At 40.4% G+C, this 17,335-nt stretch overlaps 2 protein-coding genes across 2 annotated transcripts in view; both read left to right on the top strand.

Annotated features, from left to right (window-relative positions):
• The window catches only part of HSD17B12 (hydroxysteroid 17-beta dehydrogenase 12), an 83,180-nt gene extending 71,310 nt beyond the window's left edge, over positions 1-11,870 (top strand). The window contains 4 exon segments of the mRNA XM_071558636.1: positions 371-452; positions 3,725-3,790; positions 9,872-10,021; positions 10,155-11,870. Coding sequence (XP_071414737.1) covers positions 371-452; positions 3,725-3,790; positions 9,872-10,021; positions 10,155-10,259 — 403 coding nt within the window. The 3' untranslated portion in view covers positions 10,260-11,870.
• Positions 11,871-13,239: 1,369 nt separating this feature from the next.
• Positions 13,240-17,335, top strand: part of ALKBH3 (alkB homolog 3, alpha-ketoglutarate dependent dioxygenase) — a 30,667-nt gene continuing 26,571 nt past the window's right edge. Inside the window, exons 1-4 of the mRNA XM_071558635.1 lie at positions 13,240-13,333; positions 14,566-14,678; positions 15,834-15,868; positions 16,811-16,858. Coding sequence (XP_071414736.1) covers positions 13,264-13,333; positions 14,566-14,678; positions 15,834-15,868; positions 16,811-16,858 — 266 coding nt within the window. The 5' untranslated portion in view covers positions 13,240-13,263. The remainder of the gene's footprint in view (positions 13,334-14,565; positions 14,679-15,833; positions 15,869-16,810; positions 16,859-17,335) is intronic.

The following is a 17,335-nucleotide window of genomic DNA, read 5'->3' as shown; positions in this document are numbered from 1 at the left end:
TGTAAATTACACAACAAACCTGTGTTGCCACTTCTGCCACCTTATCCCAAGATTTAGAAGTTCCTCTTGAACTTATGCCGACTTGACTCAATGGCTTTGCATAGTTTAGCCCAGTGTGTGCGCGCGTCTGTGTGTATATTTATATAGTTTTTATTCTCTTGCTGTATTGAACTTGAAGTTGTTCTTGATTTATACCAGCTGCTTGAATACTGAGACTATGTGTGAAGTAAATTTCAATATAGGATTTGGCTGGGGTTTTTAAAAGGATCTTAATTGCATCCTAAAAATTTTTTTTAGGCTTGCTGTAATTTTCTGAAACATGAAAGATGTTTTCTTTATTTCATGATACCATGTCTTCGCTTTCTTTCAGATCCAAAGGGGTAATCCTGAATATCGCATCAGCTTCTGGGATGTATCCAACTCCACTATTGACCCTTTACTCCGCAACCAAGGTAAGTGTTCTTTTCCACACTAAAATCAAGTGTCAGACATAAACCAACACTTACAGCAATAAATGTTTTGGTGTCCATCTAGTGGTGCTTTCATGAACTAAAAGTACAGAGTTTCTATCTTGAACTTTTCCAATAGTGGAAGCAGGAAGGTTGAGAGAAAACTGAGTGCAAGGGTTTACTGGCTTGGAAATGACTGTGGTATATATTTCCTCATGCATTACATTTTTACATGGAAAAGGATGCCAGTGTACCAAGCAAGGTTAGTGTGAGCCTAAGAAAGGACATTGACTAAGTTTAACACATTTTATTGTTTTGATTGTGAAACTTTTTCCCCCCTATGTTCTGTGATGATTCTGTGATCTACAGTTCATCTTATGTTTATCTGCTGTGGTTTCTCTTTATGTCACTGGGACAGTTTCATCTTTTGCTGCTGGTTTTGGTTTTTTTCCCAGAGATAATTACAGGGAATCCTGAAACATCCCCCTAAAATATCTTCAGTGAACGCCATAAAGACAATGTCTACACAATATGGAACTGAAGAATATGTGGTAGAACTGAATGCAAGAGATACTTACACTGATACTAAAGCAACATGGCACTACAGATTTTCCAGGCATCCCTGGTAATTACCTTAATTACTTCAAGGGTTTCTCAGAGTCTAAGCAGAATCTTGACAGGATGAAGAAACCTTCAGTAGTGTCATTCATGTCAGAACAGATGTGTATTTCCTCTAGACTCTCAGTAACATCTTCATATTCCCAAAGGAGTTGATGCACACTATTTTATTCATACTAAAGGAGGGGATATTTAAGTTTAGAAGCATGAGGTGGTTTTGGCTGATAAAATTTCTTCTTGAAATGGCTGTGTCCTGGGAGCACAGTTCTTTGTTTTAATACAAATGGTTGCTTTTGTTGTAGTGGTGCCTTCAGCTTTATGGAATGAATTGAGCATCTGATTTTAGTGATTATATACCTTATGCTACTTTGATTAGTCTTTTTTTCAATGGGAAGCTCAAATATTTCTTTCCCTCTCCCAAAAAAACCTTAAATTATAGGTGAAGTAATCTGCCCATTGTCAGCGCTGCTCATTTTCTACCACAGCAAGATTAGTAAGCATGAAAGTGACTCCCCTAATGTAGTTATAGAAAGATTGTATCTGCAGTTTCTGGGTTGTGGGGTTTTTTTTTAACTCACCTATATAGAGGGGGATTAAAACATAGTATCCTTCAGGTCTAGGTCAGTGACTTTGAGTAATTAGCAGGCACAAGCGTGATTCAACTCTTTAACCTTCCTGTGGAGAATTCCCTAGTCTACAGTGAAATAAGATACTTTTAAAGGAAACATAGTGCTATTTTTTGACAGGTTTACCTATCTACCTGTGTTAATGCTAATGAGAGGTGAAATATGATTGTATCTTCTCCCTTCCCCCTCCCCCAGCTCTTTAGTGTTTGGGTTTGTTATGGGATATTTGAATATCCAAGAGAAGAAATTTTCTTACATGCAATGCTTGTCTGCTTATGTAGGGAATGTTTTCCTAGACAGCATTCTTAAGACTTTTTTAAGTTCAAAGTTGTTGGGGGAGTTGGGCATCTGGAGTTAGAAACCCCAATTGTCTTGAAAGAAATGCTTCAAGAAGAGAAACTCCAATGCGTATTTGTGTACTATTTTTTTCTTCTTATATAAAATGAGCATTCCCTTCATCGCAAGCTTTTTGTAACCAGTAGAGATGATAGTCTTTTTATACTGTGTCTGCCTGTTTGGAGCAGTGGTTAATTTCACGACTTTTGTCATGGAGGAATAGTTAGAAATTTAAATGATCAAAGCACTTCTATTAACATAATGTAGCGCTTTTAAATAGATTATCAGTATGCTCTGGGCAGTTATCACACACAGACCTGGCAGATGTGTTCAGGGATTGCACTGAACTATTTGCATATCTGTGCACCTGCCTTATGTTGTAAGAGCATGGCCAGCTCACTTGCATAGTTGCTCTAGACCAGACTTTCAGTTTTGTTTCATTACAAACTTGTACTTATGGGAAAGGGAGAAGGAAGGAATAGCTGGACAGCAGATAAGCTTTTTTGGTTTAAGGAGCTGCCTTCTAGCTTGTACATGCAACTTGGAGAGTAAAAGGGCCTATCTGCTACACAGCAAAATCTAGTTTTCTTTCAGATCTTGAGTATGCTCAGAAGACTGTCAATAGAAATAGCCCAGTGGCGTGGGAGTGTTTTGGTTACTTCTTACATAGGTTGAATTCAGTGGGATGACCTTGATAGGAAAAACACTGGGCACTGCCAGCTTCAAGTCCTGATTTCAGTTAGGACTTGTGTTAAACCAGTGGTGACAATGGTGCGGTACTAAAGCTCTGCTCTTTGTTTTGAAACTAGTCTGAAGCAACTGCTTCTTAAATAATTGAACTACTTTTCTTAGTATTTATTTTAGCTTCAAGCATGGACAAGATAGCTTAGTTCGTTCAGTTGAAGGTCCTCCGTTCATCCTACTTGGTCGTATCATTTCATTAAAACAAGAAACCATAGCAGAACCTGACATTTTGTCTCACTGGACTGCAAGAGGGAAAAATGAAAAGATGGTTTAGAAGAACTCAGGAAGTGGGAATCTATGCTGGTTTGAACTTCTGAGTAGCCTTGGATTCTTAGGGCAATATTTCCTGGCATGGTTATGGAGGCAGCTGCATGAGCTTTGAAGGTATCTAAAGGCGCATGCTAACATCCACCTTTGAAGCCCTTTCACTTCTTTCTTTGAACTTTGAGTCTTGTAATTTCTAAAACTTGCACAAGTTTGGAAGAGAAGCTGTGAAGATCGACCTGTAGGGTGGCATTCTTTAAAGTGTAAAGGCAGAAGACCAAGTGTTCAAACACTTGAGAAACCCACAAGAGAAACCCACTTAAATCACACTTGAAAAAGTATAAGGCAGTGATATAAATAGTGAATAATGTGAACATAAAAGTCTTATTTTCCTTTTTTTACCTAGTCTTTATGTAAAAAATCTAGTTCCTTTTTCTTCTAAATTAAGAAGGGGTTTATTTGTTTAGATTAAGCCTTGCTTCTGTAAAAATACTTCATAAACATAGGGTTATGAAGGGTATTTGAATGGCACTGTTCTTATATGCAAAGTTTCATTGAAACCTAAGGTTTTTCACTTTGAAAACAGAAACTCTGAAGCACAGTTCAAATATGCTTTAAAAAAAGGGCAAACTAGAGTTTCCATTTTAATGTGTAGCATTCTGCATCATTCCCTTCTTTTCTCTCTAGGCTTTTGTGGATTTCTTCTCTCGAGGCCTCCAAGAGGAATACAAGAGCAAGGGCATCATTGTGCAGGTGAGTAGTTGGTTCATGTAAGTGTGGTTACCACAGCAACACTGGTGTCTTGGTAACAAAAAGGAATCAGCATATTCTCTTATTCATGAGTATGTGACACAGATTAAGGATAAGGATTTCTTTTGATCCCATTAGCAGCTTTCTTAAGTTACTTGGAAAAATGGGTCTTGAAGCAACAAAAAACATGGTTTGTTTTTGTGTAGGTTTAGTTTGGATTTTTAGCTCATGATGCTAATTGAACCTTTATGTATAATGTGCTCCATAAAACTGTGTGCAGCTCTGTAGAAGACCTCTTTATACAACTTCATCTCGTGGAGTACACTTGTGGAGTGCATTTGTACAGACATTCCATGGGTAGCAGCTCAAAAGACTAGAATAGTAGAGTCCCTGTCAGTGAATCAACTGCTAGTATAAGCATAGTTGAAGAACGAACAAAAGCGTCAAAGATCCTTTGTGATGAACTGATCTAATTTTTCATGTTACTAATCAGTCTTGCTTCATGCCCCCTCCATATTTGTTTACCTTCCATGGTTTTAATTATTTTTGATGGGGCATAAAAGCAAACCAAACCAGCTTCTCAGAGCTTTATGGGATTTTGCTTCAGTATCACTTCTCACATTATCTTACTTTTTGCTTCTGAAATTAAAATTTCCAGGTTTGATCGCACACACTGAAGTTTTCATTGCTGATTAAACCTGTTCTCTCCAGAGCAAGAATCAGTTGGATAAAGGTGGTGTAAGATCTTACCTGTACTGTGAGGACAGTGGTGTATCTTTTTAAAATTCAGTTAGGGATCTTAGGAACAGGTTTAGCCTATGTCCGTGTCTGTCATTCCTCTAGTCTGTGTGGTGGTTGTCAAAAACATCTGACCTCTGAGGGCCCTATGAAAGGTACGGCACGAAGTTTCCTGCCTTATTTGTGTAATCACCGTGCACAAGAGCACAATTTTTGGTACTGGTTAGTACTACAGGGAAGTTGTTACCATCTTAAGGCTATGTTAGTTAGTTATGGTGGTACTCTGAACAGGTACAGGTTCAATGTACAGGGTGGTTTTGTGTGCTCTCAGTTCTTGAAGTGGATTAAGCTGGAGTAACTTTTCGTGGTTTATGTCTCCTTGTTATTTTCTCTTGTCTCAGAGCTTCAGCCCCAAACTCACCTGCACGGGGTCAGTGTTTAACACATAGTGAGTTCCTTGCATCTCTCTCTACTTCTCCCCTTCTATATTACTTCTATCTCACCAGTGTGTTTCAAGTTGTATTGCTTGCAGATTTAGCTTCATTATCAGATAGCTGTTCTGATCCGTTTCATCTGCCTGCAGTGTGGCGCCCTCTCAACCTGTGATCACAGGCTCAAAATGAGACTGGAGGAACTGAGAGTATTTCTCTTTTCTACATCAGTAATATGAAATCTTTCAGGAGGACTTTCCTGCAGAAGTCTACCTACAAACTGTGAGGCACAACCTCTTTCAACACATAGCTTCACTGGCAATAGAGATGGTATGAATTTTTTGGGGGTGTGTTTTGTGGTAGAGCATCTAACCTCTGTTTTCCGGTGTTTTCTTAGGGTAAGGCTGCTCATAGTTACCTCAGTATGAGAGTACTTAGAGACAGATGCTTGCAGGGGAAAGAAGTGTTACATCTTTGAAATGTGTTCTTTTTATTGGACTTTTTCTCCTCCTCCCCAGATTTTGTCTAAATAGTACTCTTACCTGTTTGAAAGGAGAACAAAGGAGGAGCAGGTACTGTTTGTTTAAGTCTGTGGAGTTCCTATTGACAGCACAAAGATAAATAACCCAGTAACTCATGCTTGGCTAGAGGTATTAAAAACACAGTGTGAGTATACATATTCTAGTAAAGCTTTTGTAGCTTTGAGGTATAGATAAGCTAGGAAAAAGGTTTTCAGTGTTTTAAGTTTTTAAGATTATAAACAAATGAAGAATTAAATCTAACATTCATTCTGTATCTAGTTATTTTTTCCTGCGCAAAGCTTCACAGGTTGTGATAAGCTGTCTTTTTGTGACTCAATGTTGGCTAAGGGTGGTGAATTCCTGACAGCACTGCTCTTTATCCCCTAAATGTAGACAGTGAACTGCCATTGAGTTATGTGGGTCTGATGATCAATAGCTGTCACAGCTTCAATTTGTTAGGCTAATTTTATTCCAGTCCATGTCCTTGTCCTCTTGTTTCAGCCTAAGTCACTATAAACCACTAATGAATATTACAAGTACCTTCCTGTGAAGACTAGCTGATGTATCTCCTTCAGTCCCTTAGGAAGACTGCATCCCTCTTAGATTTTCTTGAAGTTCATCTCTGTGACCTTCAGAAGCATAGCACTTTTAATTCCAGACCTGCCCTTCCAGCTGAGATCATCATTTAAACCAGTTAACTTTTGTCATGCCAATACTTGCAAAGTACCACTGTGTGAAAAGCAGAAACAAACTGCTGGTGGGATTTTACCAATTTCTTAGTTTCAATATATCAGTCTGGTTCAAGTGGATTGCGTTCTGCAGAAGTTTAATTTTGATAGTAATAAAGTGCTTTTGTTGCAATGTAGCCATCTTTAGATTAAATATATACTCTTCTGGCTGACAGGTCTACTTAATTTTAGAGAGGCAGCACAGTGTTAGCATGGCTTAAAATTCTATATGTGTTTACATGCAGAAAAGAGGCAAAAGAAAACAAATGAGGAAGATGACAAAGACTTTTCTCAAGACTTTTTGAGAAAGATCTACTGAAAGATTTCTGCAGACTTTCTGAAACCTTTGCTCTTTTAATATGTCTAAAAATATTGCTTGGTTCTTTGACCCTTTATCCCCTTTTTAGCTTCAGTTAGTTGTTGACATTTTCTGTATATACTTTGTTACTATGCATAGCAAAAGCATAACAGTGAATTCTTTCACTACCTATTTTCTGTTATTGTATCCACTACACAAAATACCAGATCACAAAATCATGACAATGTTCATTTAAAAGGATCTCCACAACATTTTCTGCTCTAACCTCCTGGTCTCCCAGTAGTTGGATTGCCTAGCAATTGGCAGTGGGATTGCTACTTACACTAGGTCATGGGCCATTCATTGTTTTATCCAGCCAAATCTTGGAAATTTTCAAGGGCAGGGATGCTGTGAGCTCTCTGGACAGCCAGTTTGAGTCCTGTACTGCTCTCCTAGCAAAAAGGCTTTCTTCCTAACACCCAGTTTGACAGTCTGCAGCCAAAATTGTCTGTTGTTATTTTGTCTGGTACTACCAAGAAGAGTCTGGCCCTTATCTTCGTAACTACCATTGAAATAACTTTAGGCATGTAAAAGGTCACCAATAGCTTCCTTTTTGCCACACTGAAAAGGCCTAGCTCTTTCCAGGTATGCACAAAAGTGTGCTGTCCCCAAACTGATGGCTAATGACATTGTCTTTCTTCCTGCAAAACTTGTTAGCTTTACCCTTTTAGCTTTCCATACAGGTCAGTTTTGGTTGATGCAGTTCTTCCATTTCCCCTTTATGTCCCCCACTCTCCTTTTTCGAAATAGAAAACAGAAAGAAACTTCTTTAGCAACATTTGAGGGTTCAGGTCTTTTTAATTTCTTAAAAGTAAGGTAAAATAAGTGATAAACTTATGTAAACAAGCTATTCTGATTTTGAGGGACTTGCTGTCATGTGACTGTTCAGAGATCCAACTTCTTACATCCATATGATATTCAAGAACCTAATTCTAAGTCAGTTTTAATAAGCATCAGAGCTGTAAGCAGTAGTAAGTGTTTTTAAGTGAGCAAGACACATTGTACTGCAGCGCAGGCCAGTCTTTCCCTGAATATAAACAGTTATTTGTCCAGGTAGTGGGTTATATTTCTCTAATTGCAAAATGCTGGAACACTTTAGACAGTGAATTTTTGTTCTAATCTGTTATGCCAGTTTTAGATACAGTGCATGAATGTCTGTGGGAAGGAAGATTGTGGGGTGTGGGGGGGGACCAAGCAGATGCAACAGGTCTTTTGATATCTGTTAAAATAAGGCCCAGTTAATAGGAAAATGGTAAATCTAATGTATCTGAAATGAAATACCCATCTTTTTGTTTTCTGGAGTGCTATTTGAGAGAAGAAAAATGTTGGAGTGTAATCCTGTGCTTCTGTGTGCCTTGAAGTCTGTGGATGAATGCAGTAGTGGTACCTTTTTTTGCTTGTTTTTGCAAGTATCCTGATGCATAGTTCTTTCCCCCTTCATGCTATCCAGTGGCATAACTGGGTAATGCTGTTCACATTTGAAGTCTGTTTTGAGCAGAAGACAGCAGAGAATAAATCATAACTATTCTGCCACTCAGTGTGGGGATGTTGCAGATAAAATTTAGTGTTGAATAAGAAGCTTAGAATTTTATTTTTTAAAAAACCACCAAACTTAGAGATTCAGTTTAGGAATGTAATCTGAAAAATAGATGAGGTTCACATTCTGGAGCTGAAATGTGGTCCCTGTGCTGTTACAGTAACAGAATGAGTAGTTTTCTTATCCAAGCATTTGTAGCTTTTAGTGACTTTAAAGGCAACAGTAACTGCTTACCATGTTTTTCCTTTCTATTTGAAAGTGGACTCATGCAGTATATTATTGACAATCCTGTTTATAGAGAGAAAGGCATGGTTTTGGTGCTCTAAGGTGAAGAAATGAGCAGATATAGCAATGTTTCGTGTTTGTGGTGGTCAAATTTCAGTTGAAATGTACACAACTATGGCATGGAAAAGCAGTCAATGAGAACTGAAGGGGTGCTTTTCCCCCCTCTGCTGTGGTGCTGAGAGCATGATAGTAAATGATTCTGAGGTCAAGCATGTGTGGTCCTTGTTCTTTAAGAGACTAGCCTGAGGAAGCAGGTTTACAAACTGTAACTTGCCCAAAGATATTGATTTTTGAGGTAATATTCTCATTTGGAGATCCATTAGTGTAGCCGAAGTGGACGCCCACTTCTCAGGTAGCTGCTGTGAAGGTACATCAATGGTAGCGCTTACTGGATGGGCAGTAGTGACTGTATGTATTGAATTGCCAGCAGAGCCACCAACAGTGTCTTCACAGGTCCTTGTCAGTGTTGGTAAAGTTCCAGCCTTTCTAAGCCTGTGAGATATGGTATGTTTTATATCTGTTTAAGTGGCTATAGACCAGGACTTTTTTGATGACACTTTGAGAAACCTAAATTGAGAACAAATTGAAAGCATTGCCAAAACCATGACTATTAGTGAAAAGCATTGTTTCCTATTGTACATGTGCATTTCTCTTTCCTTCTTCAGCAGCATGAGCTGGGCATAGGTGGAATGTTGTTTTGGAACCCCCAGGTCTATCTTGCCCTACCACAGACATATCTTTTTGCTATCAACGTCCCTCCATCGACAATATCCCTCATGCTGCTTCCTCTTGGTGTTTCAGCATGAGCAGTTTTGAGACCCAGCATCGCTTTTCTGTTGCTTCCAAACATTGCTATAAAAGCCCATTAGCCATACTCTGTTTCTTCATCCTTCCTTATGTCCTTGAAGTTTTCCACTCTGTTACTGGTAATCTCTTCTGTCCTCTGAGCCCTGCTGTGGAAATAGATTCTCAGTGCCTTAAGTATCCTGGTGTTCTTTTCTCCTGACTCCTCCTGCCTTCCTGTCTGTCTCTGTACCAAACTGCAGAGCGATTACTGAAACAGTCCCTATCTTGGGTTCTGTACCTCCTTGCCAAGCAAACTTGGGATTTACTGCAGAGAAGCAACAGTAGAGCATTTTCTGTTAAACACCTGGAATGAAGATTTGTAACTTGCAAGGCAAATTTTAAGAATAGCTTTTCCACCATATGCTTGCAAGAGAGGTTGTTCTGGGTCTCCAACTGTGCATGCTGACTGTCAACAGTCCCCTGAACTATGTCCAAATATGATCCATACGTTATCTGATTAAAAAAGTTTTCTATCTTACATTATGATGCCATTGTGATCTTAAAATTGAAAATAAGTCTTGGCTTAAGCTAGAATTCAGTGTCTACAGGTTGTCTGATTTCCAATTACTTTGGTTCCTTGATGGATCTGTAAGCTAATCTGAAAGCATTCTTTACTTAACATGAATTTTCCTACCTGCAGAGTGTTCTACCATATTATGTGGCAACAAAAATGTCCAAAATCCGCAAGCCAACCCTCGATAAGCCCAGTCCTGAAACGTATGTCAGGTCTGCCTTGAGCACGGTGGGCCTGCAGTCCCGGACCAATGGGTACCTTCCTCATGCCCTCATGGTAAGTCACCTTGAAAAATGTAAGGATCTGGAACGTCCTTTGTGTTTATTATGGAAAAAGAGTAATTAGTACATTCTATAAAATGCTGAGACCTCACCCCCTCCTATTTTTTTAAAATTATTTTTTGATTTAGGGATGGGTCTTCTCTCTTCTACCTACATCTACTGCCATGAACTTAGTAATGAAAACAAACAAACAAATACGGGCTCGTTATTTGAAAAAAATGAAGGAGAAGTAAGTTGGAGACAATTTGAACTTGGAAGCCTGGGACTCCTGTAGATTCCATACCATGCTGCAGCATCAAGTAACCTAATGTTTTAAACATCTTCAATTGTAGGTGTACTTCTTAACAAGTAAAACAGTCTTGTTTTGAGGATAGAGGTAAAACAAAACCGTTGACTTCTAATATTGATTTAAAGATAGGCTTTATTTGTTTATAGATATTATGATGGGAGAAGTGCTTTGAACTAAAATTGCGCTGTGCTTTAAGAAATACTTTCATGGACTTGATCAGGTATTGTGCTGTTGAGGAACATCTTGGTTATATAGTGGCAATCACATCTATATATTGTGCTCATGGGTGAAGGGCAGAAACAGTAGTTCTCACTTATTCCCAGACAGGTGGGCAGGAGAGGGAAGGGAGCATATTTATTTGAAAAAGGTAATCTAGCACTATTTCCAAAGTGTTGACCTCTTTCTCGGCTCAGGTTTTGCATACTTGCAAGGATTCTGCACTGTCAGCCAGCTCATAAGTGCTCCCCTGCTTACATGGTCCAGTGTGAGTTTTTGGTTATGAACTTGGAGGAAATGGGCCAAAAGCCAAAATAAGTCTAATAGCTCATCTATAAATATATACATAAAATAACATTGCAAAAAGCAGCTAAATTCTTGGGTCTTGAATATGGATTTTAACTTTTCGGTAATATGTAATCTTCATGATTTGTAGTAACATTTTTAAAAGTTCAGTGCCTGCTCTTTGTAATAGGTGGTGATAACACAATGTAGATAAATGTCACTACTTACATGTTATATGCTGGTTGCTATGTAAAAGATTTATAGGTACTTTAAATGCAGAGCTTGAAATGAGTTACTCTCCTTGTTAGCAATGGTGGTTAAATTCTTTTTGAAGTCTGTGTCAGTCAGTCTGTATCAGTCTGTCTTTTTGGTGAGGCCCTTTGAAATGTGAATCCTGAATATTTAGACAGATTTAAAAACGAGAACTAGTAAACATCTTTAAATGTAGAACATTTTCCATTTAATCATCTTGAAATTACCTGATTTGTTTCATGGTTCTATTCTGAAATGGAGCGCTCCAGTGAGGCTCAAGTTACCTGACTCCAGGACACAAGGATCAGAATACATGTGAGAAGTCTGCACTGTTGTCTTCTGTATTTACTTACTTTTCATTTAAAGATTTTGGCCTCTAACATTCCTTTTTATAAAAATAAAATGTATAAAACTTGCAAGGAAAATAAAGCTGCAAGCAGCTACCACTGCTTCTGTGATGACTTGCTGTGGCTGAAGAGGGGAGGTTGTTTTCTGTCCTTCAAAGAATAATTTCAAGCTCTGATTTTGAAGTAAGATGTGTTGCACTGAGATATGATTTGGAGCTAACATTTCTGTACATTGACAAAACCTGAATACCGATGCAATGGTGCTGATCAAATCTGAGATGCAGATCCTATCCCGTAGTTTTCTTCATTTTTTGGAACAGTCATGGTGAAGTCAGTGGTATTAGTTCTGTAAGAGCACATGACTTGGTTTGCTCTGGATCTGATGTGGAAGCCTTGGACTAAAGAATCTGTATGTTTTTGACTTTGTAAAACAAATAAAATGGCAATTACTCTGAGTCTTTAATGTGTTGGTTTTTTTAAAACATTTGCCTGTACATTCACATGCCTGATTGTACCTTATCATGTATAACAACACAGTGAAAATTACTGTACTTTTACATGCCAAAACCAAACCTTTTATTAATCTGTTTTCTTGGCCGTTATCTATTCCCTGCCTGAGGCATCAGGCAAAGCATTGCCAGCCAGTCCAGGAATGGGATTGTCCTGCTCTGCTCTGCACTGGTGCTGCCTCACCTTGAATATTGTGTGCAGTTTTGGGCACTTCGGTGTAAGAAAGGTATTAAGCTATCAAGGAGTGTCCAAAGGAGAGCAACAAAGATGGTGAAGGGCCTTGAGGGGAAACCGTGTGAGGAGCAGCTGCGGTCACTTGGTCTGTTCAGCCTGGAGAAGAGGAGACTGAGAGGAGACCTCATTGCAGTTACAACTTCCTTGTGAGAAGAAGAGGAAAAGCAGGCACTGATCTCTTCTCTGTGGTGACCAGTGATAGGAATCAAGGGAACGGCCTGAAGTTGTGTCAGAGGAGTTTTAGGTTGGGTATTAGAAAAAGGTTCTTCCCCCAGAGGGTGGTTGGGCCCTGGGACAGACTCCTCAGAGGAATGGTCATAGTATCAAGCCTGATAGAGTTCAAGAAGCATTTGGACAACACTCCCAGGATGTGAATTTTGGGGCTGTTCTGTGCAGAGCTAGGAGCTGGACTTCCTTCTTACTCCAGATATTCTGTGATTTTATGGTGCTGGTATTTTAAAATCACTGGAACACAAAATTAATTTCGTAAGGGCTATTAATTAAGCTATTAATAAAAAAGAATTTCCAAATAACAATTTTCTAACTATTGAAGGTGTTGCAAAGGTATGTCAGGGAATAGTATGCACATCCAACTGGCACAGGCACAGGATGCTGCAGTGATGGGGGTTCTCGGAGCCCGTGGTCAGCCTGGGTGCAGTGCTGGCAGGCTGCTCTTCGGGTTCCCACTCTCCTGCTTCCTCTTCGATTTAAAATGTCGGTTCACCTTAGTGATTGAGGTGTATTCAGTAGCTGCCCCTGTGCCTGGGAATATCCTGGCACCTGTCAGAAAACAGGGGCAGGGTTTCTCTTGGTACCCGTCTTGTGCCGCTGCCCCTCTCCTGCCACGGGTGTTGCCACCCACGAAAGAGCTGGAGCGCTATCACTGCCTTGGAATGGGAAAAGTACGGTGGGCGAAGAGTGTATGTCCGCTCCCAGCTTCCCCAGGAGAGGGAACCTTTAACTTAACCCCTGTCTATCCGCGCCGTGGCCGGAGGGCGGAGCTCAGGCCTGGCATCGGGGCCGGGGCGCAGGCTCGGCCCGGCGGCGGGCGGGTCTCGGGGCGGGGCGGGCGGCGGGGAGCCGAGAGCCGGGTCGGGCGCAGGGATGGCGGACAGACGGCAGCGGGCCCGTGTGCAGGGCGGCTGGGCCGGCGCCCCGGCGGGCCGGCCCGCAGGTGAGGAGCCCGGACAGCGGGTGCGGCGCTCCGGGGCGGGCCCTGCAGCCGCGCTGGGGCCTCTGTCCCGTTCCCTGCGCAGGGCGGGGGGGGGGAAACTGCCGTCCTTGGAGCGACGGCACCGTGTCCCGCTGCGCAGCCCGCAGCGGAGGCCCCGGGCCATCGGGACTGAACTGCGGGTGTTCAGCGCCCTCTCTGAGTAAAGTCGGCGCGTGTGGGTTGGGATGCGGAGCGCGGGGTTGGGATGCGCTGCTGAGCGCACATTGAGGTGAGCTCACTGTTCTCGTCTTCGGGCGAGATGAAAGAGACCAGTAGAACTTGGTGGAGCTGACCTGTGTGAGAATCATTATTAGCCACTTTTTATTCGTAGAACACAGTATGTACCTTCGTTTAGCTGAAAACATTGCAAAACAGAGCTACTTGAAAGGGCTGGAGTGAGTATCACAGTTTATTTAACAAACTTTGAAACCAAAGAGTGCAGAGGCGGGAGAGCACTTTGTAGCTTTCCAGTCTTGCAGGAGGGACAAGTTTGTTTCTGTGTACGTGCTCAAAGCACTACACTCCACTCACGTGATTACAGTTCTCGTAAATCTCCTATAATATCTCTGCAGACTGAGCATCCTAGGCCAGCTGATTTTTTTTTTAAATCATGAATATGCATAGCCAACTATTTTCACTTGTTTGTGTGGCCTGTAAATTTTCTGTCACGGGGGCATTTCACTCCACCTATTCCTAAGGGAATTAAAAAAAAATATTTTTCCCATCTTATGAATTATGCAGAGTGAAGGTCCACTTTCAAACCCTATTTGCATATGCAAATAAAGTGCATGAAGTGGTATGCCAGAGTTGCTCTTCCATACTTCCTCCCAAGTTTAAAAATCCTGTTTTAATAAAAGTATTTTTCTCTTTTTTTTTTAAATACAGAGAGAGGCAGATTAGCTGCATGGAACAATTTCTGCTGGCGTGTCACAGGTGTTTGTTGTAGAATCAAAAGGTTCTAGATGTCATCCTTTCTGATACAAGTATGCTTTGATCTTTGTCTATGAGTAACAAATAGATATTAAAAAATTTCAGTTTCTGTGCAATTTTAACTCTCTAAGTAGTGTAAGTTTGGCTGTTTCCTGGAGTCTCTGCGAAGCAGAGGAGACTACTCATTCATACTTCCTAATTATATTTTTTCTGTGGTGATATTCTATTTCATGCGATCCTTTTTTTTCCTCTCTTTGCTTCAGTACCTAAGGCACCTGTGGTGAACAGTCTTGCCCCACCAGGTGCCAGACCAGTGTGGATGAGGAGAGATCAGCCTCACACTCACAAGCAATTTGTCTTTGAAAAGCCAGCAGAGGTAAAAATTCCATGGTTACTAGGAGAGTCTCATCTGTTATTAAACTTCAAATGATAAAAAGTATTTGAGAATATAGGCTCTTGTTTAAAAACAATTAAAAACTTAACTAAGCTGACCTTTGGGCTTTTACAAAGCAGAATTTGCAACTGCCTTGCATATATGGCAAACATAAAGTTACTGTTCCTCTATTTGGCCTGTTCACAACTATCTTTTTTTTCAGGGAGCATAAAGAATATGTTCTCCTAAGTACTTAGAGTGGTGCAGTGTCCTAAGCATTGAGCTCTTTTTGTTTTTCTCAATTCGGATATCTGTCTTGTTACAGGGGAAGAGCACGGGATTTGTTTTACAGACTATGTCACATCAGCAGATGAAGAATATTGTACTCTTTGCAGAAAGAGGGCAGTTCTTTGCTTGACGAAACAAAAAAATCATGAACACTCCTTTCTGAGCTAGACTTATTTTAAAGACTTGGAAGAATTTAAGATGGTCTGGGAAGATTCTTCTTTCTCTGTAGCAAAGCCTTGGTATCTGTATAGTAGATAGATCCTCTTGCTGGCTCAATGAAGTACCTCCTTCCATCCCAGTACTCCACTGAGCTCAAACAAGAGAAGCATAAATCCCAGAGACAACCGAAATGATAGCCAAGGCTGGATTAAACTACTCTCTTTCTCTTCTGTTTTAACAAAATCCAGCTATCTCAGCTATGCAGACAATTTTAGAGTGTCAGATCCTGTGTCTAGTTTCTCTTGTTTTGCTCACTGACTGAGTCCTGGGGCTTATTCATCCCTCCTAGGGTTGCTCTAGATTTTTACTTATGTAAGGTTATTTTAATAAATAAGGATAAGAATTTTCTTGGTTGCAGTTAAATAAGATAAATAGTAAGTGTTATAATAATTCAAATAATTTATAAATCAGTGTCCTTTAGGGGGCAGTTGAATGTTAAAAATCAGCCTGCAATGGTAGCTGCCTTTGAGAGTTTCTGTGGTGTGGAGGGAGTGAGTGAGTTGTTACTGCTCAAGGATTGTCCAGAGCAATCACTCTCACTGACATATTAATGTGTGGCTGTAAAGAGTCACTAGAGATGACCTTTGGTTCTGTTTGATTAGAGTGGGCCAGGTTCTGATATTCACCGTGCACTATCTTGTTACCTTTCAGGTGGAGCGCAGAGTTCCTGAGGCAGGTGTGATAGAGTGAGTACACTGACTTAACTGCCCCCCGCTGCGGTTTTACTGTTTGTCATGGTTTGGTGGGAGTCTGCTGGAAATGAGTTGAGTTCCTTCTCCACACAAAACTGCCATGCCTTTGGAAGAAATATCAGTGGAAAATGTGGACTTTAACCCCTTTATCCTGAAATGAATATATTATCGTGAGAGTTGAAGCCTGTTAACTGTTCTTTATACCTTTGGTGTAGCTGTGTAAGCCAGGAATAATGATTAATTGGCCATTCTGGTTCGACAGAGCTGCCAATATGTCTCCTTTGGTTAGCAGTGTACATTTTCCTGGAAGAGTCCTGTGTAAATTATGCTAGAAATTTCTTACTCTGGAATATACCAGGAATATAGCTGGTATGACAACTTCTAAGGCTTCGAAAAGTAGCTGATAGTAAGTGTCATAGTGAAGCTGGACATTTGCAGACCACTTACCCATTGTGTTGAAATGGGGATCTTCTAAGGATAATTTCATCACAAAGTGTGACAAAGTGTGGTGGTGTATGGTGGAGTTAGAAAACGCTGAAAATTAAATTTGCTTCGGTTTGATTATCTTGGTGGAGTTTTCTTACTCAGTTTGCCTATAAATGCAAACAGTGATCTGAGGGCAGTCTTGTACGGTTGTCTCCTTTAGGTTCCCCATGACATCCCTGTTTTATTTGTCTCTAGAGACCTAAAACTGTATATTGAGCCTTTGGTGAAAGGAGGGATAGGAAGTACACTCATTTGCTTCTGGAGCACAGCTTGCTGCATTACTCTGACCTCTATCTCCAGGACATTATTGCTTCCCTTTTTAAATTTTATTTTCTTTTTTAAAGAAAACTTTCCCAAGTCCAGGCCTACAGCAGTTCTAGACTCTGCTGCTCAGTCTAATTTCTTTTTTTTTTGTCTTTCTGATGGCTCTTTTCCTTTCTACATCCTCAGCAAGCCTGGTGTGTATGAGCTCAGCAAAGGACCAACTGGCATTTCTAGGTAAGTGGCTGAAAGTTGTTGTTTGCTTCTGCAGCATGATGTGGTGATACTCAGCTTTTTGAAGTCCAGTCTCTGCAGAGTATTCTGACTTCAGCAGCTGTACACTGCCCTTCCTGTGTATCATCTGTTTAGAGTACTTCTGGAAATACTTTGAGTATCAGGTAGTAGAGACACAGTTCTGAGCAGCACTGAAGAGAAGAAAAGTAAAACTCTTGACATCTAGTGGGCATTGCATCTGGTGTTCTTGTCTGGAATAAGGAAAAGGGACTGTGTCCATTTGTTTTCATGATTCATAATGAGTTGCGGCTGGAAATTTGGATTGGTATTCCTGTGTTAGCAAGTGTGTGATGTCTGTGTTGTACAGTTAAGAGCTGTGAAAAACTTTTAGCTGTAAATTGGACTTGTTTTAAATTAATCTAATCAAAGCATTTAACTTCAGGCAATTTTGGTAACTTTAGGGTTGTCCCTTTTGCTGAT

The sequence above is a fragment of the Pithys albifrons genome, chromosome 6, assembly GCF_047495875.1.
Source record: "Pithys albifrons albifrons isolate INPA30051 chromosome 6, PitAlb_v1, whole genome shotgun sequence".
Taxonomy (NCBI): domain Eukaryota; kingdom Metazoa; phylum Chordata; class Aves; order Passeriformes; family Thamnophilidae; genus Pithys; species Pithys albifrons.
The sequence above is the reverse complement of the archived record's forward strand: the minus strand, read 5'-3'. Positions and strand labels throughout refer to the sequence as shown.